We start from the raw sequence: 24,217 nt of genomic DNA, 5'->3' as shown, positions 1-24,217 counted from the left end.
ATGGTCTGTAGTATTCTTTATCTTCAATGGCATCTTGCTTTTACTCTTTGTACTCTATATAAGCTACTGGAACCAGAATTTCCCTAAAAGAGTAATCCCAAGGGATAAATAAATTTGAGTCTAAATGGCAGATTAGACTTCTGCATCCGCACACATCAAATGTTGCTTTGGTCTGGTTGCGAACCAGTTTTTGCTGGTATGCTTCTACACTGTTGGTCTGGAATTTCTAGGTACGCACAGCAGTTTCCCGCCAAAACGCAAGGGGGAGCCTATTTGAGAACTCGCGAGAACTTCGACGGACGGTCACGAGAACTTTGGCGGCACCGGCGGGAGGGTTTATCTTCCAAAACAACAATCATGCGTCTGCAAGATATCGAGGTCACAGAACTGCATCTAGAGTTGCTAGACATTGAAGAGGAACAGGTTCTGTTAATGGAGTTGGCAAAAACACAGATTCACCTTTTGTTGTAGTTGTTCCTCGGTTTTTAAAAATGGCGCGCCCCGGCACTGAATCAAGAAGGACGACCACACAGACAGCCGGAAAGGCATACCAAGGACCGATCACAGCTGCTTTTCGTCTGTGCGGGTTTGCGACTGTCCGACACATAGTCAGGATTTTTTTTTGAGGACGATGGTTGCAGAACCTCTGCGCGGGGGGCGTGGTCGTTGCACAGAGACAGATTTGATGGGTCAGAAGCATAAATTGGCCTTAAGTCTATGAAAACAGGTCCACCCCTTAGTAATGGGGAGTCATTGAGGATTTTTTGAATTGAGAAAGCTTACAGGATGGGAAGCGAAATGTCTTCATACTTGGAAAACAAAGTCCAGTTGTTTGTTTTTTTTTTAAACTTTTTTGGAATGACTATGACCCGGATGACTGAGAACCTTCACCAGCTCTTAGAAAAACCTTTTACTCAAAAAAAAAACAACAAAATTTTAAGTAACATTTTTCCATATTTTTAAATAGATATTATGTATTGGTTGGGTGGAAGATAAAATCTGTAAAACAAAAGTACTTTTGAAAAAAACTTAATTTGAAAAAAATGTGAAAACATATTTTTTTAATTTAAAATCAATTGAAAATTTTCATTTTAATTTTTTTTTCAATTGTCATTTGTCTTTTTTCATTTTTTTTCTCTGCAACAATAATGGAGCAAAATTCCCTCTGTAGATATTTTGCCTTTCGAGTCGATTCAGTTTGGTCTCTGTGGTAGAAATTATTATTAAATTAAATGTCCTGTAAAAAGCAAAGCAATGATCAGTGTTTATTTACCCATTTTAACCACGGTTTGTTTACCATACAATAAGACGTCAGTTAGTTATATGCTGAGGGAAAGAAACATAACTCAGACACTCTAGAAGAGTTATAAATAATTGATGCAAAAAGGGAGAGATGAGAAGATCATGCATGAAATATCACAAGATCTAAGGAAGGCAGCTTTCATTTATGTTTTAATGCTGGTTTTGCAAACTAAACTAAACAAAAGCTCCCCCTCCGAAACCAAACCTGATACAGGTGGACGACATCTTAGGAGAGGAGAGCGACAACGAGAGTGACGGCCGCGGGAAGGAGAAGCCGGGGAATGAGGATATTGCTGAGGAAGAGGAGGAGGATGAGCAGCGGCCTGGAGCTGGAGAGACGACAGTGCAGGGACCCGGCCCTGAGGCACAAAGTGTGGAGGAGAGACTTCAGATGCCACCCAGTGACTCCAGTTTGTGCCAGAATGCCCCCAGGTGAGGAAGAGATACTCTGTCGGTTTTCCTCGCCTCACTGGGTTTCTCGCTGTCTTAAACCAAAGCGGCTCTTTTCCAGCCAGATGTTTACAGAGATGGTGTGTAGGGGAGAAGCAGGCCTAAAATACGCTGAATGTTTCCAGGTTCAGCGTCTGCTATCATAACAGAGCACTTCATCAGCGTGTCTGTGCTGCAGCCAGACGGTCTGGCCGGTTACCATGGAGACTAATTCCAAACAGACAGCATGCATTTGAAGATTTCTGAGCATAATTATGAGGATCTTCTGTTGTTGACGGGCAGGCCGAGCTGTCGCTCTGCCAGAGCTGATTTTCCCTCAGTAAAAAGTCAGAACCTCCTGCATGTTGCACTTTACTCAGATTCAGATAGTCCTTAGGGATTAATAATCTAAATTATTTTTATCATAGCAGATAGTATATGCCTCCTGGGAAAAAAAAATAAAAAATTTCAACGCAAAAGGCGATACAGAAATTTACACTTATAGTAGATAGCCAGAGAATGTAAAAACAGGGAGTGAAAGTAAATGTTTATAAGCTAAGATACCAGAATGGATCTGAAAACATTAGGCTGCTTTTGATTAAGCGGCAAAATTAATCAATTTTTCCAGCCGTTTCCATAAGTGCACTGGAAAAACAATAAATAAGTAATAAAAATGTCTTAAATAAAGTTTATTTACCCGTAATTTGAGCAGGTAAATAAGATCATTAGCCAATGGAATGAGTATTTTTAATCTTAAAATAAGATGATTAGATAATATGCACAGAAAATAAGACAATGCACAAGTTCTTTCTTATTTTAAATGTAAATTGTAAATCTATTAGCAAAATGTCTCTTTTAGGTCCTCAATTCAAGAACAAATGCAATTATTTAAAAAAAAAAAAATGTGTGAATGTTTCTTAAAGTGAACAAACTGGAGTTAATCCATAAAAGTTTGCAGCTTGTGCTTCAAACTGGCCCGAAATTAGCGATTAAATCTCCAAGCAATTCCTTTAAAAAGTGACAAAAAAAAAAATCAGAGAAAACATCAGTTATTATTGATTGAAATGTTTTTCAAAGTAAAATTTCTCAATTTTCAATTCAAAACACTTGTTCTTTGCTTCCAACAATAATGGAATCAACTTTACTCCATTCCTTTCTGATGGGTTCATGGCTTAAAACCATAATGATTTTTCATTTGTCAGCTCTAAGCTAAAGTGAAAGGGAAATTTTAGTGAATTTTTCAAATCTTTTATTCCTTTTCTCTGACTTGAAGTATTAAACTAGAGGAGACAGAGCCACCCAGGCCATGTTAGTTTACTTAATGTCTGACAACACAGAGGAATCTCTGCCTCCTGGTATCCAGTCATCTGCCAGAATCAGTCCGTTTCTACCTTCCCCATATGGCTCCTTTCTGATTCAGACGGCGCCGCCTTGGACCTTTAACTGAACCTAATGGCTGCCATTCTGCCAGTCTCCATCCCTGGCTCTACATCTTCCTTTTATTTCCTATAAACAGGCTCACATCTGTTGCTAAGAGACTGTGACGATGTGAATGTCCCCGTTTTGTTCTCAGCGCCATTCAGGATCTGCTCAGGCCTGTCTGAGGACAGAGCAGCTCCTTTCGCTGCTCTTTTCTTACCACGGCCAATCCGGCCACCAAAGCTGAGGTTTTTTGTCCCCGCCGCTAATGGCTAAAAAATCCTAATGTTCTGCACAGTGTTTACAAATTTATCCTGCTGAATAGAAATTTCATGTAAATTTTGAAGAGAAACAATCAAGTTCAGGGTTTTGAAGAAATAAAACCAATGTTTTGTTGACAAAATACTTTTTTATAAATAGTTTTTGAATTAAAAACAATTCTCAGCTCCAACTTATAAGTTAAACTTCCCCTTTAAGAACTAAAACTAAGAATAATTATGCTGTTCAAATAGCTAAAAATGATTTCAAAACAAAGACAGTATGACTATTTGGTTTATTTTTAAACTAGCTTTGTTTGCATCGCTACAAACATCATTTTCTTTGTGTGTTTTATCCCTCTGGACTAAGAAAAAGCTGGAAAACTCCAAATAATAATAATAATAATAATTTAACTTTATTGATCTCACATTGGAGAAATTTACCTCTGCATTTAAAGGAAAAGTCCGATCAGCAAGGAATAGCCAACGACTCATTATTTATACCTACGCTAATACGTCCGTATTGATTTAATGAATTTAGCGATGACCGAGTCTGGGAGCGGCCATTTTTTCCCAAATAGTAACACCTCCCTCCTGCCATCTTCCGGCAGTGACGTCACGGTGCGGTAAGCCTAGCACCACTCTCCCCGCTTTACAATCAATCAATGGGAACTACTAGAAACATCTGCAATCAACAACAATTATTGAAGATTTCAAGAGGACTTCACCATTAAAATTCACCAGAGCTATAGTTAAACTTCCAACATTGGGTAAAAGTGGAAAAAAATAGCGTTATTTCACCTTTCTGATTCCTGATCCTCCACGGACGGGTTCGTCGTTGGATTGCCAACTTGAAGAGGGAGGATTTGCCCTCAAACTTCTGGCCAGAGAAAAAAAACACGTAATATGTAGCCAACATTTGGAAGAAGAATGTTTTCAAGATGACTTGGATAATATTGCGTTGTGACAAACACCAGATACAGCACTGGGACTTCATCAACAGCCGATACCGCACTGTGACGTCACAAACCAGTAGGTGGCAGTAGTGTTCTTTGACAAACATGGATGCCTCCAGTAAAGCACATTCAAATAAAAATTGCTCTTAATTGAGAACACTCATCATTTATTGAACAGTATGTAATAATTTCATAATCAAAGTACTTTCAGAAGTTTGTATTCTGAATGTGACTCAGACTTTTCCTTTAACCCATTCCCTTGGGGAGCAGTGGGCTGCCATCTTGGGTGCCCGGGGTTTAGGGTCTTGCCACACCCAGAGCGGCAATCCGTGGGAGTGGGTTTCAAACGTACAACCTCAGGATTCCAATCTCTACACCCTAACCACTAGGCCACCACTCCCCCAAATACTGTCAACATTTCCTCAGCCAGCATGTTCTATAAAGGAAATAAGACCAGAGTCTTGGAAAAGGATTAAACGGAAAAACCTCGCTTTCAAGCTGTAAATACGGCGGGCGTTTAGCAAAATGTTAACGCCGTGGCTTAGGTGCTCGCATTTGCAGGAAGACGTTTAAATGCTTTCCCTGTGGGTGACTCCCATCTCTGCTATTGGTCGGACCTCAAAAACAATTAAACTCAGACGTGATCAGCTGGTAGAGGTGAGTTTTCCTGCAAGGGAGGCAGGAAGTAAACAGTCAGTGGAGGTCATGGTTATAGTGAGCCAATATTGTAATAGTAAAAAACATGTGACATCATGTGATAATAGCCTATTGGGACGACCTAGCCTCCTCTGCTAGGTCACTATAGCTTCAGCTGCTTAGCAACCGTTCCATATTAGTGTGAATGCACCATAAGACGTTCTTTATCTCCAGAAATGTAGAAGAAAAGCTTTTCCTTCCTGAAGGGGGCCAACATGTTTTGCGATTCCTTTGAACTCATGTTTTGTCACAGAGGCTTTAAGAACAGCCAAGCTAGTTATTTTTCCACACAGAACAGTGTTTAGATGGTTTAAGTTTTGATCTGATTCTTTTATTCAAAGTCTAGTTCTCTATTCTTCTTTATGCTATTGAAAACCAAAGTTTTTCCAGTACCGTAGCATCAGTTTAACATTTTCCCTCTTAGCTATGGTTAAACTGCCTTGACTGACTGGTTTTAATGGTTCTTCAGTTTTTAAGTGGCTTAAATTTAAGATCTTAGTGGATCTTCCAAAAATCTAATCATGGACCCAAAGGTAGAAAGTCTTATATTAGCATAACTCCATTGGCAGCAATGTCTGGTTTAATATGTTTAATAAAATGTTGAGCATTTCCTCTGAAGAACAGTGACAAAGTTTGATGGATTTAATCGTTAACGCCCCTGATATTGTTCCTAATAAACAATTAAGACCTAATCTAAGGGGATAAAAAAGGGGCTATTAACATGCCGCCAGCATTCATCCGCCTGCTGCTGTTTCCGGAGCTGCAGAGAAAATGTGTGAATGCTGGTCTGCCTCTGAATGACTCGAAAAAACAGTGAGCGCATTTCCGAATTTGGTATGATGCATGGCTCAGTCATCTCTAATGTGCTTGGAGCATAAACACTTCCATTAGTGTCTCCTGTAATTAAATGATGAACAAAACGACAAGTTTGCACAACTTTTCCAATCAAAGCTAACCTTGAACTGATTCAGTCTTAAACTTTGTCTTTATATGGAGTCTCTCTCTTAAAAAGCTGCAAATTCACCTCTGATTTTGTTTTTAACTATATGTCAAGTTGGGGATAGAACAGATCCATATTTAATTAGAGCATTTGATTTTTAATTGATTTATTAGATTTTCTCCCTTAAAGTTATGTTTTATATGCATCTACCTATAAAAAACCCCAACAAAATATGGGTGGTTATAAGAAAATAAGGTTACATTGTCAAATCATCTGTCCTCAAAGTGTTTTAATAGTCCTTTTTAGCCTAAATAGAACCCCAGCACTGGGGGCCATAAAGCTGACATACACAGATTATGGCTCCATCTAATGGCAGTACGGCTGAACTACCAGAAAGCCAGTTGGTGGCCATTGACAGCTACTAAATAAGACCTGAGAAAACCGACAGCTTTGGGAATTGGGCATAAAATCATTGCTAAAGCCAGTAGCACTATTAGTGAGGACATGTTTTCACGTGATTAAACAACTTCTCAGTGACAACAGAATGCTTCCTGAGCTTTAGTGAACAGTCCGATATTTTTTATTTAATTTTTTCTCCCACCAGAGCTCGAGTTTTATTAGTCTTGAATACAAACATCTTGTGTCTATTTACCTTTAATCTTGGATTATTTTTTTCGCAACAACACTTGAGATTCACATTTGCTCACCTCCGTCGCTTCGACTTGTTGACCAATTGGACCAGACTGGAGATCAGCGGATACAGGTCTGGTGGGGGACAGTTCAGCAGAAATATTAGCGTTTGATAGCCTGGTGTTGCTTTTATTGTATATTTCCGAGTTTAAAAAAACAACCCCTTTGTGTGGCTTTTAGAGAAGTGCGCTCTATAGTCCTGAAATTTGGTATTTGTGGTATTAAATAAAGTAATAATCGGCATCAGGGCTGCACCAATAAAGGAAAACCTGCGATATTTTAGTTCAGCTGTTTAATATCCTCCCTCTTTTAAGAAGGGGGTGGGGTCTCTGCTGTAAAGAGATCAATCTTATTGGTCAATTACATGAAGGGCTTAATTTGGTTGGTCAAATACTTCCGTGTGAATGATAAAGCATTAGTTTAATAAATGTAAACATTTGAGATATTTATCGCATTTTACACAATTGTGCTTGGTACGCTTATCACACAGGCATTTATCACTATGACGCTATATTTGCGATACTCTAAATTGCATACCATACTTCCGTTTGAAAAGGGAGGATAAAAATCGCTTTCCAGCGATTTTAATGAGCTGTTTATATTCAGGCTCCTGCAGCTCTGACAAGACTTTTCTACAATGGGCTGTTGCATTTAAAGGAGAACTCATTTGAACCACAATTGCGCTTCAGTTTCATCATCCTAATTTGAAATATCTGTGAGCGTATGAGGTGAGCAAAGAACGGTGAGGCATTTGGTTCCAACTTGACTCCATCAATTTGTTCACATCTTGTTTTGATGCTTTACTCTGTCACTCTATATGTTTCCCCTTAAGTTGGAGAGACTTGATCCTCCAAAGACTTGGTTCTCATTGTCTGAGTGACTATTGAGGTTCTGTTGCATCCTTTAACCAGGCTAGGTTGCCGTTGTGACTTGCATTCATGTTGCTCCACATCTTGAAAGCAATAGAGCGCAGCTGTAAATATTTTGATCATGAAAACACTTTTTGGCCGTCTTTTGAATCTTATGCACTGATTTAGAAAATGTAAAAATAAAGTACATCACAGATACAAACATACAAAGGCATGGCTTTTTACATTTTAGATGAGTGGCAACCAATGGAAGAAAAGCTAGATAAGAAGAAGGGAAATCAGAAATCCTGTTTGCAGTGTGGTGGAAGCCATGTAGCGGACTCAGCAACTACTTTAGAAAAGGTGCCCTGATAAAGCGAGAGCAGAACAACTAGAGCAGAACGGTTTGTAGGCAAACTGTAACTAGAGGTGAAAGCTAATGCTGTGCGTCCTACTAAACAAACCCATGTGCATGATTAATAGGTTTGTTATTAATTAATACATTCAATGATTAAAAGGTGTAAACATCTGAAAACATTGAAAACTAATCTGCAGTATTTTGCTGCATGTAGTCTGACAAGTAAGTTGCATTATATAGATGTGATTGTTTGTTATAAAAGAAAAATTAGATGTTTTTGCACATTGACAGCCTTCAATTGGCTATACGATAGATATGAAGCTAAAAATTATGCTTTTCAAGGAATATAACAAAATTGGAATTTATAACAAAATTGTAATTTTTTATAAATAAAATTAAACAAGGGTTACACTATTCCAGGAAGAAAATAGCCGCCCGACATGGTTTTTAGACGTACAGTGTGAGCAGGTAGATCGCATCAGAGTGTCGGGTCGCACACAGAGAGAACATGCATCGTGAGCTGTAGCTGCGTGCAACGATTGAAAAAAAATCGCAGTGTACGCCCGGCTTTAGGTGCACTAAGGAACATTATTGAAGGTACTTCCTCCTTCCAGAGCCTCTCAAACTGTATAACCAGTATTATCGGTTGTAAGTGTAATATACCGTATTTTCAGGAATATAAGCCGCTACTTTTTTCCTACAATTTCAATCATGCAGCTTATAAGAAGGTGCGGCTTTTATGTTGATTTTTCCTAAGTCAAAGTTTGAAATGAAGGAATAAGGGACTAATTTTCATTTAGCACAAGAACATGCTAGCAGCAGGCACGACGGAGAACAAATGTCCCGAATTCACACATTTTGCCATTTAAGCTGCCAAACCAATCAAGAGACGGGGCTCAACTCCTGCAGAGCTGAAATAAAGAGCTGATAAAGTCCCTTCTTTCAGTAGAAGGTCTTACTGCTGCGAGCCAACAAGCTAACGGGAGCTAGCATTCTTCTTCATCTCTACTCAGGGCCTAAATGTAGAGCTCCCCCTAGAGGTTTAGTGCGGGACAGTTCAATAGATATCAGCGGCTTATAGCCAGGTAGAGCTTATAAATGTATGTTTTCAGTAGTTTTTTTGTTTGTTTTCTTAAAAGGGTGCTCTGTATAGTCCGGAAAATATGGTAACTTTTTTTTTTTGTGTGTGTGGGGAAAATGATTATTACTTTATAATTCAAAGAAGGAAGTGAAGATATTTCACTGTCTTCCAAACCATCTACATCCCTGCATAGATGGTCATGTATATTCCTCTATCAATGTCTCCTACAGAGATGCTGTTGTTTATGCAATTCATTTTCTATCTGGAAGAAATATGAAGAATTTCGGTTTTGGTGCCAAATGTTCAATAATGTCAGGACTGACTCCAGGCTGCTGTGATTTTACCACCTAATTAGGCTATTTCACATAGTTTAAAGTCCAGCCTTGTAGTTTAATGATCAAGCGGATATGATAGATTATTTTCCCCCTGTCCATGGAGCCTTACATTTATTAAGAGAAGATGAGAGAGTTTTAATATCACCTCCCGCGGTCACTGATTTTTAATCCAGTCCAGACGTTGAAGGTGAATCATTTTTCAAACACTTATCACAGCTGAAAATTACATCCTGTTTTTCATCAAAGCCAACGCTGTTCCTATCATTTAAAGCCTTTCCTCGTATTCAGACACAAGTCTCCGAAGATATTGGCTCTTTCTGTGAAAATTGGCTCTAGTGTGAAACTAGATAAGGTTGAAAGGAGATGACACCACAACATATGGATGTTTTAAAAATAAACAAGGGCACGAAAGCTACATCAACACCTTCACGTTATGTGACTTTGGTCTCCTTAAGGTTATTTTCCTTCAGGTGTTGATTTTTAAGTTTTTTATCTAACCACACAAGTTTTTTGTGTTATACATTTTCAGAGAAATTTATAAAATCGTATTTCATATTTTATTGCTTTCATGTATTAGTTGCACAGATTACAAACTCCAGTCATATTTTGGCTGATCCATAAGCTTAACTTTTATGCCTTTCCAAGTTTAAGTTTCAAAACTGATTGATTGACTTTATTGATCTCACAGTGGAGAAATGTACTTGTTATATCAGCTCAAATAGTCAAAAAGAGGAAGAAAAGATGCATGGGATATATTCAGTATAAACCAGGGGTCAACAACCCAAACTGCTCAAAGAGCCATATTGGACCATAAAAAAAACAAAAAATGAATCTGTCTGGAGCTGCAAAAATGTAAAAGTATTATATATGCTTCGTATGGCAACACAGGCTCTAAGTGTATTATCCTGCTGTAGAAAAGGACAATGTGGGCTTAAAGCAGAGATGGGGACTCGAGTTTGTGACTCATACTCGAGTCGCACTTAAGTCGCATATTTAATGACTTCAGACTCGACTTAGACTTGCATTTAAAGGACTTCAGACTTGACTGAGACTCGTGATTTCCGACTTGTGAACAATATTTTATTCCAGTGTAAAAACACTTATTCAAGTGTTTTTTGTTTTACTAACTTGACTGATCGCCGCTCGCCTTACCCGCACACAGAAGAAAACTCAAAGACCCAAACCGTGAAGCACTCAAGTTCAAGTGTTTTATTTATACAAAAAGCCACAGCAAAAGGGGCATAATAAAACAGTTCTTTTCTTCTCCTGATAAAACCTAAAATTCAAGAGTTTTCCTTAAAAATCAGAGGCTGGAAGTTGGGCTCAGCTTGTTATGCTGCTTCTGGTGCGAGTGATCAGCCTGCAGCACCCACTGGCTGATCCACAGACTCTGCGGCGCTCCAGCACTGTTCCACTCCCTGGCGTGCCACACCCCTTTCCAGACCGATCCAGCTAAAAAGAGAAGCAAGGAGAACGCCAGCATCCACGCGCCAAAACCCCGTCGGAAGATATATTCCTGTTTATGCTTAAGCGAGGGGGAGCGCTACTTACAGGCGAGGTTCCTCCTCTGCCCTAATACTCCTTACTGGGCCATCTGTGCGCACGGATCCAGCCTGCCTCTCCCCTGGCAGCGCGTCCGTCTCTTTAACCTGCAGATTCCGTTCTCCTTCTCCTTTCCTTCAGACTCCTTTTATGTCGGCTTTAATCAGCCCTTGCTCACACCTGAGCGCAGCAATTACGCAGCGCAATTAATGCACTCCGCCTCCTCAGACAACTACTTCAGTCCAGTGCGCATGGATTGTCACAAGGGAAAAACAAACCAAAACAAGCAACTCAACATGCAGGAAAAATTCAAAAGTCTAAAATAAAGGAAAACAATCATATAAAAAAGAAACATCAAAACATGCAAAGCTCAAGAAGAAAATACAAAGAAAAACAAATCATATCTTCCTCTCCAAACATGCAAAGCATAAAACTAACATTAAAATGAAAGAAAACCATAAATCATATTTTTCCCTGTGCAACACACTGACGTCACTGACGCAACAGTACGTGGACGGCAGGATTGTGATTGTTTTTTTTTTTCTCCACAGTCCTCATTTTCAATAAAAGAGCAGGCATTTACTGCTAAAACTAGAAAAAGTTGTAACCACAAATGTCAGGTTAATACTGTAAGAAAATGCAAAATTTATCTGGAAAAAAATTTTGCGTGTGCTTTTTTTAATTGTATTTTTCATTTAGCAGTTCAAGATAATGATCATTCCATAGATATAATAGCGACCTTTAAGCTATACCGTCTCATGGACGAAGATGAAAACACAAGGAGAAACAAGCAAGCACGAAAATTATTGCACTTTTTTAAATTAATCAAGTGATTAGAATTTTTTGTGCGATTAATTGATAATTGCGACAGGCCTTCTCAAGACATGAGACTTGACTTGGACTTGCAAAAAATGACTTGTGAACATGTCTGGCTTAAAGGAATAGTACACCCAAAACATGATTAGCCTTCATTTTCTACTCACCCCCATGCTGAACAACACTCTGGAGTACTTTTTTGATATCTCAAATGCATCTGGAGATCTGGGAGTACTTTTGTCTGGTTTGGTCTGCCGTGGTTTCTGTAGACTCGTGAACGCGCTTTCAGGAAATCCTATACACTACTGTTTATGCTCTAAAAACATTCTAAATGACTTTGTTTCGAGTAAATTATGGACGCTACCCACTCAGGACACTTGGAATACATTGGACGAGCAGTATGGAGGAATATTGACACGTTTTTTGTGGACTTTTATGGACCTTTCTGCCTCGGGCACCATAGACCTCCATTATTTGAATGTCAGCAGACAGCAAGAAGCCTCCCAGATCTCCAGATGCATTTGAGATATCAAAAAAGTACTCCAGAGTGTTGTTCAGCATGGGGGTGAGTAGGAAATGAAGGCTAATCATGTTTTGGGTGTACTATTCCTTTAAATATATTATAAGCATTCATGATTAAATGTTTATCCTGCAGCAAATGTCACATAGAAGCAGGAGGTGAGGGAGGAGCAGTGAACGCTCCCATCGTGCGCCGCTTCACTGCGAATTGATGTGAATTGATGAAATTATAGAAACAGGATAAAGGAATCTTTCTATGGTGGACGGGTTTCTGTTGGGAGGAGTTGATTGAGTCATGAGGAACCAAGCAGGAACTGACATCCATCAGAGCAGAGATCTCTAACCCTGAAATCCCACATCCTCCGTCACCATCGTTCCTAGGTGTGATTTATATTTTTAGGATTTGAGGAAAAAAGTTGAAGAAAGTTCACATCCCTGCATCAGAGCGCTACCTGTTTGATCTGTGGACAGTTTTTCATGCTAGCAACCAAACTAGCAGCAGTAGTGGGGTTTGAAGACGCAATTGTTTAAATATATTTATCGTACAAATGTTTATAGCATTGGAAAACATAATTGATTTTCGTTTGACCTCCCGCACACAATAATAATAATAATAAAAAAAAAAACTGATTTTCATGCATTTTTAAAAAAGCTCGAGGGAGCCGCAAAGGAGACGCTTAAAGGAATAGTACACCCAAAACATGATTAGCCTTCATTTTCTACTCACCCCCATGCTGAACAACACTCTGGAGTACTTTTTTGATATCTCAAATGCATCTGGAGATCTGGGAGGCTTCTTGCTGTCTGCTGACATTCAAATAATGGAGGTCCATGGCGCCCGAGACAGAAAGGTCCATAAAAGTCCACAAAAACGTGTCAATATTCCTCCATACTGCTCGTCCAATGTATTCCAAGTGTCCTGAGTGGGTAGCATCCAGAATTTACTCGAAACGAAGTCATTTAGAATGTTTTTAGAGCATAAACAGTAGTGTATAGGATTTCCTGAAAGCGCGCGCCGGCGCGTTCTTGACGCTACGGAAACCGCGGCAGACCAAGCCAGATGAAAGTGCGCATTCAGCTCGGCAAAGAACTCATGCTCTTCCTCAACACTGAAGTCCTCAGACATTTTTCTTTCGTTGTTTCTTTCTTTGCACAGGTAAACAGCACATTTCTTCTTCTACGCTTGCATTATCGGCAGAGCAGACGCTGAATGCGCACTTTCATCTGGTTTGGTCTGCCGGCTTCCGTAGCCTCATGAACGCGCCGGCGCGCGCTTTCAGGAAATCCTATACACTACTGTTTATGCTCTAAAAACATTCTAAATGACTTCGTTTCGAGTAAATTCTGGATGCTACCCACTCAGGACACTTGGAATACATTGGACGAGCAGTATGGAGGAATATTGACACGTTTTTTGTGGACTTTTATGGACCTTTCTGCCTCGGGCACCATAGACCTCCATTATTTGAATGTCAGCAGACAGCAAGAAGCCTCCCAGATCTCCAGATGCATTTGAGATATCAAAAAAGTACTCCAGAGTGTTGTTCAGCATGGGGGTGAGTAGAAAATGAAGGCTAATCATGTTTTGGGTGTACTATTCCTTTAACAGCCTCATGCGGCTCCAGAGCGGCGAGTTGCCGACCCCTGGTTTATACAAATAAAAATGCTTTACTTTTTTCTTTTTTGCAGAATTATTATGCAGGGTTATTGCACGGGGTATTTACATGGGTATTTATATATATATATATATATATATATATATATATATATATATATATATATATATATATATATATATATATATAGTTATTGCACTGGGGATAAATGAACTGCTGTAGCGTTTCTTTCTACAAACAGGGTGTAAAAGTCTTTAACTAAAGGAGCTGCTCAGCTCCTCTACAGTCTGGTGCAGAGGGTGGAAGGTCAAGGTAAGCTTGGACAGCACCCTCCTCTCTTTGTTCTTTCAGAGCAGTGGAAAGAGACTGATGACTTAAAATAATTTTATGTTTGTAAAAATCCTAGAACTTCTGTTTGAAAAGGAGATACGTCTGAGATGTCTAAGAGTAAAATCTTCGACACCTTTTAATATCCCTCCCATTTTTGCTGCCATTATGCCTTTTTGAACTTTCTATTATTAGTACCTCCCTTGTTTGCTGCTGCATTCATTCCCTCACACCTTTTATTTCGGTGCTGACTTTTGCAGCACTCAGATCAGCTGCACTTATGCTTGTTATCACTTCTGCTCACTTTTAATTTCCTGTCTCTTCAGGTGTTGTGGAATAACTCATTTTTCCAGCCTTCCCTCTCTGCCGCACCGTGTTTCTCTGGAGAGCGTTTTTATTTCCGTGTGAAAATGACAGTGTGAAACTTGTCAGCTTAAGTGAGCATGTTATTACAACGTCGTCAGGACGGAGGAGATACGCAAGGCAAGCGAGATGTAAAGTTTTTCCATTTAGGTCGTCAGACAGCAAAGTATGAAATTTGAAATGCGTTTCATCTTCTAAGGAAGCTAATATTTGTGGATCCTTTGGGTTGTGTTTTTTCCTTACTAGCCGGATTCATTTGGTTTATTTTTTTTTCTGTTTTCGGTTACTGTAAATGGCTGTTATAGAGCTCCACATCTTTTCTGTTCTGGCTTTACTTTCACAGCGTCGCTGATGGAAGTACGTCATGTGAAGGAAGATGGGAAATAACCCACTCCAGTGCACTCAGACACATTGAGAGATTTTTTTCCCCTTGAATCTCGGGCAGTAATGTGGTTTGGTGCTGACTGATAGAAAAGGATGATCTGAACCTTGTTTCTCAGAGCGAGGAAGGAAATGACCTTTCATGTTCTTTTTTTCTTCCATTACTAAAAAAAACACTTTTCCTTGGTACTTTTTCTACCAAAAATATTTTAGTAAATACTTCCATCAATATTATTATTTCTCTCACTTTTTTTTAATCGAAAATAGTAGGGCTGCATCTTACAATTATTTTGCAAATCGATTAATCTGTGGAATAAATTTTCACTTAATCAAATAGCCAAAGGTTCTTTAAAGAAGACTTTACGAAATGAAACCATGTGAAACTAAAACTTCAACTAGAGGAGTTCTGGATAGAACGGCGGAGTATTAGGGCCAGGCTAGAGATTTTTTTCTTTCTATTTCAAGAATAAAGTCGTAACATTACAAGAATAAAGTCGCAATGAGAATAGTCTAAAAATTACAAGAAAAAAAGTCGTAACATCATGAGAATAAATAGAATTACAGGAAGGTTGTAAAATTACGAGAATAAAGTTGTAACGTTACGAGAATAAAGTAATAAAATTATGAGAATGTCGTAACATTACGAGAATAAAGTCTAAAAAATATGAGAATAAAGTTGCAATGAGAATAGTCAAAAAATTATGAAAATAAAGTCGTAACATGATGAGAATAAAGTAATAGAATTATGAGAATAAAGTCGTAACATTACGAGAATTAAGTCGCAATGAGAATAGTCTAAAAATTACAAGAAAAAATTTGTAACATTATTAGAATAAATAGAACTACAATAATAAAGTCGTAACATTACGAGAATAAAGTAATAAAATTACGAGAATGTTGTAACATTACAATAAAGTCATAAAATTATGAGAATAAAGTCCCAATGAGAATAGTCAAAAAATTATAAAAAAATAAAGTCGTAACATGATGAGAATAAAGTAATAAAATTACGAGAATAAAGTCGTAACATTATGAGAATAAAGTCGCAATGAGAATAATCTAAAAATTACAAGAAAAAAAGTCGTAACATTATGACAATAAATAGAATTACGAGAAAGTCGTACATTACGAGATAAGTCGTAAAATTGCGAGATAAAAGTCGTAAAATTGCGAGATAAAAGTCGTCATATTGCCAGAATAAAGTTGCAACAAGAATAGTCATAAAATTACTTTCTGTTAAAGTCATGTTTTACAGTCTCTATACTTCAGTTAATGATTAATTGATTAATAAATTAGTTGAGGAGTTTAAAACTAACTAAACACGTTGAGATTCTCTTCCCACATCACGTTAAAATGAATTAAGTAGGCCTAAGATTGAATTGTCTTAATAATATTCTCATAAAATAATCATAATAAACACTATTTAACTTCTGTGTTTCTTTGTGAGTTTCCCTTTTTGTATATTTGTTTTGTTCCAGGGAGAAAATCCACTTAAGTAGAAGTCATGCTTCCTTCAATAGAGCTGGTTGCAGCAGCATAAACTTTTAGCATCCCCAGAGACCAATGTTGTCTCTAATCCTTCTCATTACAGGATTATGTTCACATACTGTGTCTGTTTGAGTTGGAATCAATATCAAATGATCCTGCAATCAATGCTAATGTCTGAAATCGCCTAATTAACGTGTTTCGGCTCCTAATCTGAGCATGTATCCTCTCGGTAATCCTTAGCTAATGTTCGATCATCCATAAGTTCGTGGTGTAAAGGCTAAATGGTGTCCGCTATCGTTAATCACTGCAGTGGAGCGTGGGGTCACACCTTCCCTCCAGCTGCACACATGGTTAGACATCAAAGGGCCGCTCCGGTAGGGAAGCTGATTAAACACGAGTGAAACACGGAGGTGAAACTCTTCAGTCCAAAGTATCAGGTTTAATTTCCGCTCTCACCGGGTTGCCTTCGTGTCAGGGCGCCTTTCATCAAACATTTCATCTCACTGAGCATGATAAACCCTCTGAAATGAGTTCTGACTCCTTTGAGTGATAAAAGCTTCATTCGGTCCACTTTTCTTACATTTTTACGATGATTAGACGCTGACTCCTGACGTCGGTTTGCTCTCTGCCAGTTTTATTTTTTCATGTTAACTTGAAAGTGTGAGAATTAGCCTTGCAGCTCTATCTGCTCTATCTGATGTTGGTATGAGTTGGTTATAGTGAATTATTCCAGTCTTGGATGATTACAGACCTTCAGGCTGTTTGAAAAGCCTTTTTGAAGGCCTTCGATAATTAAAGATGCATTCTGTGCTTTAGAAAAGCTCCATGACTCTTACATTTGCTAGACTCTGCTGCATGCTCTTTATTCTCTTCTACTGCAGTCCTGCAGACTTATTTTTAGTACGATTTTCCAAACATTAACTGTAAATCCTCCCTCTAGATTGTGCAGGTTTTAATTTTCCTTTGGATTAAATTTTTAGTTTGTGCAGAAGCGATTTTTAAAGCCGTTGGGAAATCATAATTAAATGTCAAATAATTCTGTGTTAAACATGTATATAACTTAGGGGTGGAACGGTTCACAAAATCCACGGTTCAGTTCACGGTTTCGTGGTCTCGGTTTTCGATTCGGTATATGTTGATTGTTAGGAAAATCTATTATATCTTGTATAGTACAACACGTGTTGCACAATGCTTGCAAACTGTTGCACTTTTATCCACAACTTTCTTTCCGCCGTCATCGTAGGTCACTCTAAATGCAAAGCGGTCCCATACAGCAGACCTATAAAGTACTGCTGGCGCGTCTTCCAACTCCTGTTCTTTCCCACTCGCCATACCCACACAATTCTCCACAACAACTGATTTTTTTCTGCTACACCCGGCTAAGCTGCTTCGCTTTTTCTTCTTGTTTACTACTGGTGGTTGGCTTTGGTCGCAGTACCGCCACCTTCTGCTCTGGAGTGTAAACGCTTCACCTATGAGAAAAAGGATCAGCGCATGAACCGAACGAAACACACGCGAAACGAACCGAGACAGTCGAACCGAACGGTTCGGACGGTTTTCATGAATCGTTTCATCCCTAATATTAATGTACTTTATCAGATGATATTGTCGCAAAATTTAGAACATTTCTTTATTTTTTTTAAATCCTGTCTTAAAATCTGTGTTTTTCCCGTTATCTTATGCAGGCCAGTTAGTTATACATCAGCCTGAACACCTAAATTCGGCCAATCATATATCAACTGTCATCTGTCAATTTTTTTTTTTTTTTTGGTCATAGCATCTTGATTGATATGTCGCAGCTAATATACGCAACGGTTGAAATAAGAATCATTTCCTTTCCCATTGAGTTCCGTCCCAGTGTTCACTGGGTTGGACGTCTGTGTCTTCAGCAGGCGTAGAGCTAACAGAACTGGCAGCGTTGCGAGGCGATGGCTCAAACATGTACGGCTGTAAGCCTTCTACACCAAACCAAGCTTCTGTCGCCCTGGCGTCCTCTTCCACAACATCTTCATCCCCGCTTTCCTCCTCTAAATAAAAAATGTATCATGGAGGAGACTCATCCATGACCTCTGACACTAAACTCTCCTCCTCTTGCATGTTTCCTCTGTCCATAGCGTTCCTTGACAGTGTCGTTTACAAGTCACCAATTTAGTGCTACTTGGTCCCAATAGAATTTCCCATTGGGAACCTACTAGCACTAAGTTGCTAACTGGTTAGCACAATGCTTCAGACAAACCGGCCACAATCAAACTTGCTTGCGAACCTTCCGCTACAACAATCCCGCCCTATTGATTCACTACCAATCACATTCACTTTATTCACTTGTGTAAAGTCAGGCACCACTCGGGAGAATTCGGAAATGCAACCGTTGGAACGGCCGATTCCCTACGATTTAATGCTAATAGCGCCGAACTGGTTCACTCCCTCTTTCTTCAATCCCAGTTAACACTGTTGTAATTGCTGGACTGTGGGTTATCATAACCACTCAGTTGGCTTTATAATGTAACAGGAATCCATATATAACTGCAACGTTTGCACTTTGTTAGGATATATAAATAAACTGCAGTGAAATAGAGGACGCTGCTATAGAAGATGATGGCGTAGATGTGCTACAGGCTGTATAATGCAGCAGACCTTGATGAATGGCACGCCGTGTGAAGGGAATATTTCTGCCCCACATTTACCCAGAATAACCCCCTCTGTCCCACCCGCTCCTCTTCCCGACAGCCGTTTCCCTCATGCTGCCATTATTGCCAGAGTTCTTTTAGAGGTTTCTTTTTTTTTTTATTCAGTACAGTCTCCTTTTTTTGGCTCATAGGTTTCATTAGGCTAAAATTGCTGCGAATATTGGACAATTTGTCACAGTGATAAAGAAGATGAAGCTCGTGTTGTTTTCCTGCTGGGAGTGACTTTCTCTTCTAAAAATACTCTTTAAGTTCTTGTTTTATTGATTAACAGGGTCCTGAACCGTCTATTCAGCAGCGTTCCTGTACAGTCTGAGAAAGTCCTGCCTGTGATGAAAAAGGAAAATACCTGAGTTAAAGAAAAATATAAAGTCATATTCATAGAGTCTATTAGAGGATTAGATGATTTTTGTACGCAATGTTTTGGCAGAAAATTCACTCCATGGTTTAAAGAATCATTTTGTTTTCTCAAATATTTTCTGAAACATTTGTCTCTATTTTCTTTTCCATTTCTCTTTTTCAGATTTAGTTTTACGAATTTTATTCTTTTCAAAATGTTTTTTCCAGATTAGATTCTCCTCACTTCAAGCTCAATACGAATGTTCGCTTTTGCCCAATAAAATTCCTGATGCTACCGTCCAGTAGAACAGTAGAAATAGGAAAGTAAAGTAAGGCAAGGCAAATTTATTTGTATAGCACAATTCAGTACAAAGACAATGCAAAGTGCTTTACATGATTAAAATACAGGAAAATAAAACAGAATCAAAGCAAGTAGGAAAAAAAAGGGAAGGGGAAAAAAAAGGAAAGAAACTTAACCTGAAAATCTGGTAAATAAAATTATAAAATTAGAATCTGAGAAAAGAGCAGAGTTTCATTTCTGGATTCTGAATTTCATGTCTTTATAAAACTGTTCTTTACTTGCAATAATAATGAAATAAATATCCCCTTCCTTATATTATACTGCTTCAAAAGACATTTCAATTGACAAAAACATGTTAAAAAAGTGGGGGTTCTATTTACAGGATTATTTAGAAGGGATAAATATTAATATTAAATTATGCAACGCTTGCTGTCAAACTACTCAGCAAAGAAGAATAAAAAGCCCCAAATCACACTAAACTATACCCTGGAGAAGGACAGTAAAAAGGCGCAGAGGTGGAAGAGAAGGCAAGACGGGGAGTTAAAGGCAGAAAGAGTACAGCAAGTCTAATTCAGCGCATGCCAAGATGGGCTGCCTTTCCACTTTCATCTGAGTCGAAGCAAACAGAGAACAAAAAAATGCAGCAGAAACAGATGAGCCTCAGCAGCCTGACTGTGCCGTTTGAAGAGGAGGAAGATAACGGAATCAGTGGGATTTAAATAACTGGCTTCTCTTTCTGCAATGTAACATATTTATTCTACACTAACAACAACAGGAGGGTCTTTTAAGGCCGAGGACGATTTCCTGCTGGAGATATGATTTGATTAGACAAGCAGAGACGCACGCAGCCCTCAGCTTTGGTTCCGTACAGCTGAGTGCATACAGGACGTCAGAAATACTCCCGTCTGAAATGAATTCTCAAAAACTGAGTGTGGGATTGCTCATTTAATCTTATGTACAAGTAGCACTTGTGTGCAGCCCACAACCCAATCAGCCCCAGCAGTGGGCTCTGAGCTGTGAGGGGGCAGCTGCTCTGCAATTTGATAAGGTGATGAATGTCAAGAATGGTAATTTAGTCTGGCTGCACAATCTGTTTATGGAGGAAAAAGGGAACGGTGGTGTGCGATGGCCGAGCTAAAGCACCTATTATTGATTTAGGGAGATCTGTGTTCCGGTGGGTGGTCAGGGTTCGCAGCCAACAAACAAGCCATCGCTTACTGAAGGGGAGAGAGGACAACAAATAGGCTTGAAGCTTTGACATAGAAGTGACCGACGCTGGGCAGTGCAGGGCTCAGCTACAGGCTTAAGGCTGAATTATACTTCGAAACCAGGTTGTCTGCATGTGTGTCGCAGTAAACTCAGGAGACGCCCCGCCCCCTTCGCAGACAATCAGAGAGGCCTCTGATTGGTCAACTCTACATCCGCTCCACTCTATGCGTATTTCCTGTTTGGTAGCTTGCTTATTAGCCAAAAAAAATCAGTTTAGGGGTTGGTTCTTTATACATCGAATTTAATATTATTATTTATGGGAATAAAAATATTTCATTTACTGAACCGAGTAACTGAAATAAATAAACTTCTTCTAATTAGTTAATTATGTGAGTAAAATAAAAAAAATATATAACTACACGTGAGGAAAGGCTGTTTTGTATTCGAGCAGAGATCCTTTTGTACTCTGGGACAATTTATAAATTATATTTTGATTGCAACTTGGTTTTTTGTGTGTGTGTGTGGGTGTGCAACCTTTAAGGACAGTTTGAAAAACAAGTTTTATTTGTGTGTATCATTTGAGGAGAATTTGTAACCAAAGTTTTATTTGCGAACAATTAGATTTATTTGAGTGTGACGTGTTTATTTGTGAGTGATAAGATTTTTTAGAGTGAAACATGCTTTATTTTAGTGCAACATGTGTTTGCAACATAGTTTATGTGTGTGTGTGTGTGTGCATGATGCTTTTTTGTACACGTTTTGGCAGAAAAGTCATTCCATATTAAACCCCTTTTTTGGCCAATGTAGCTCTCCCTTCCTCAATTTATAAATATAAACTAAAATGAAAAATAAAAAAATCTGTAAAAATTAAAACAAAAAATATTAACAGTGGCTTGCAAGTAGAGGGATCCGCTTCACGAGGCATAGGCACTGAATAAATCAGCAAACCCTGTTTTAACAGATTAATATGCCTGTAATCACTGCAATGGAACAAGACATTTAAACTTTAAGAAAAAGTTTTTAAAGTCCTGCTGCTGATCTACAGCAGGACTAATGGTGTATAAATGACCTGCAGGGCCCTGATTTACTGAGAAATTAAGTCACTCAATGGGCCTCAAAAGGACTTGAAACAACTATGAATTGACCTACTTCCACATTTTGCTCCTAAAATTCCTCTTTTGCCTTTAATTTGATCAAATTACTGTTTAAAGTTTCTATATTTTGCTTTTTGACGCCTTCCCAAAATCAGCTATAGTAATCTACATGATGAAATACGGCTTTTTGCACTAAGGTGTATTCATTTGTCATGAAAGTATGTGTATTAAGTGGACGTGTTGTTGGATGATCTACTAAGGCTACGTTCACACTGAAGCCTGAGGTGACCCAAATCTGATTCTTTTTGCCCATATGCGACCTGGATCTGATCTTTTCATGGCAGTCTGAACAACACAGATCCGATTTTTTTTTTCCCAATGCGACCCATGCCACTTGGCTATGTGGTCCTGAATCCGATACAAATCTGATCTTTTCAAATGCGACCTGTGTTTGAACGGCCAGGTCGGATTCATCAACAACCAAGGCAGATGATGATGCAGAGAGCAGTACTTATGTTCAACCATATTGAAAACATTTTATTTTTATGGTTGGAAAAGACCGCTAGATGCGCGCCGGCGCTATCATCCATGTTTACTTCCGGAAAAAAAGAGCACCCTGGCCTGTGACATCATTGCGTCCTCTATTGCCCATGCGGTCACTTGTGTTGTATGACTGCAGTTCACACAGGAGATCACATACAAGTCGCATATATTTGGAAATATGAACGGCAACGTTAAAATCGGATTTCGCAAAAAAATCGGAATTGAGCATCAAGGCCTGCAGTGTGAACGTAGCCAAATATTCCTGTGCAAATGTTAAGTACAAACTGTTTAGGTTCCAATCAAAACCAGCTGATTACATTTTCTACAGGAAGTTTGATAATGGCTGATAAAGAAAGATGAGGTTCAAAGCCATGCAGATTGAGGAAGTAATAATAATCCTTTAAAGTTGTAGGGAAGTCATATTTAAGTGTCGAATCATTCTGGCTTGAACATGTATATATGTACTCTTAATCAGACAGTATTGTCCAAAAAATTTAGAAGATTTCTATTTAAAATAAGAAATCCTGTCTTAAAATCAGTTTTTTTCTTTATTTATGCTGGCCAGTTAAACGTCAGCCTGTACTGTAAAATGCCTTGAGATGACGTGTTGTGAATTGGCACTATGTAAATAAACTGAATTGATATAATTGAAATCTCTTATCATGAAAAGCGGCCATGTTGTTTTCTCTGCAGACACTGTGCGATTAAGGTTCCTGAACTATTGTAACTATTGTCCTACGTAGAGCTGCCTTAGCTACTTGTTTTTCCAGTTTAGGGAGGGGCTGCTGTTCGGACCACAGAATTCACAAGGATCACACTAACATAAATTCTGATAATGGAATATGATTTTAACATAGTTAAAGTCTTAAAACGTTTATTTTTACATAATTTAGGAGAATAAAATGCATTGCAGGTGTAAAACGTGTCTGTAGAATAGTCCATGTTATGTTCTGTACCATCAAAGTTTAGTTAAAAGCAGCAGTGCATTTTTTAATCTATTAGACCGCTGTTAGTCAGTACACATCTTGCTCTTTAAGGTGGCTAAATGTACAAGAAGGGTATTCCAAACCCAGGGGGGGGGGAAGGCTTCATGACCTGCCTGATGTTAAACAGCTCAGTCCTTATTTTCTAATGAAGGAGAAGATAGGAAAGTTAGATTAGAGATGGGGCTGTTATCTCCACGTGTTTGTAGAAAGTTTGGCTCGGAGTGCTTTCCAATTAGAAAGTCTGTGCCCTGGGGAGCCATTGGAGATAATTGTTTTCAAGGATGGCCTAATACCCCAAAGACCGCAGTAATGGCGCTGTATTTCCCCTGCATGGAATCAGATTACAGACGATTCTTATCGAAGGATGTTTTTTTTTCTTCCTTCAATATGATAGACTCAGCTTTGTTGTTGTACTCGTCCTGCTTTTTCACCGCTGTAGACCCAGGTATGTCTGTGCTTATTAAACTGGTGCAGCTTTCTGACATTCAGCACCAGGCAAACGGCCCTTATGGAAGTGAGGCTGTCATCGTCAAACTGTTGCGATTTCCACCTCCTTTTGCATCTGTGTGCTGAGCTGACTTTTCCCTTTCGCTTTTGATAAGACTCCAGTTATATGATTCGTCAGATACAGATGCTGACTGGCAGACGACTCCAGAACTTTCCTTTGAGTGAACAAAGATTTTTCTTCTTTTCAGGGT

At 38.8% G+C, this 24,217-nt stretch overlaps 1 protein-coding gene across 1 annotated transcript in view; it reads left to right on the top strand.

Annotated features, from left to right (window-relative positions):
• The window catches only part of ctdp1 (CTD (carboxy-terminal domain, RNA polymerase II, polypeptide A) phosphatase, subunit 1), a 99,335-nt gene that overhangs the window by 51,710 nt on the left and 23,408 nt on the right, over nucleotides 1-24,217 (top strand). The window contains exon 12 of the mRNA XM_038287738.1: nucleotides 1,517-1,734. Within this exon, the coding sequence (XP_038143666.1) occupies nucleotides 1,517-1,734 (218 nt within the window). The remainder of the gene's footprint in view (nucleotides 1-1,516; nucleotides 1,735-24,217) is intronic.

This window comes from Cyprinodon tularosa, unplaced genomic scaffold (assembly GCF_016077235.1).
Source record: "Cyprinodon tularosa strain WSP-4 unplaced genomic scaffold, ASM1607723v1 ctg244, whole genome shotgun sequence".
NCBI lineage: Eukaryota > Metazoa > Chordata > Actinopteri > Cyprinodontiformes > Cyprinodontidae > Cyprinodon > Cyprinodon tularosa.
The sequence above is the reverse complement of the archived record's forward strand: the minus strand, read 5'-3'. Positions and strand labels throughout refer to the sequence as shown.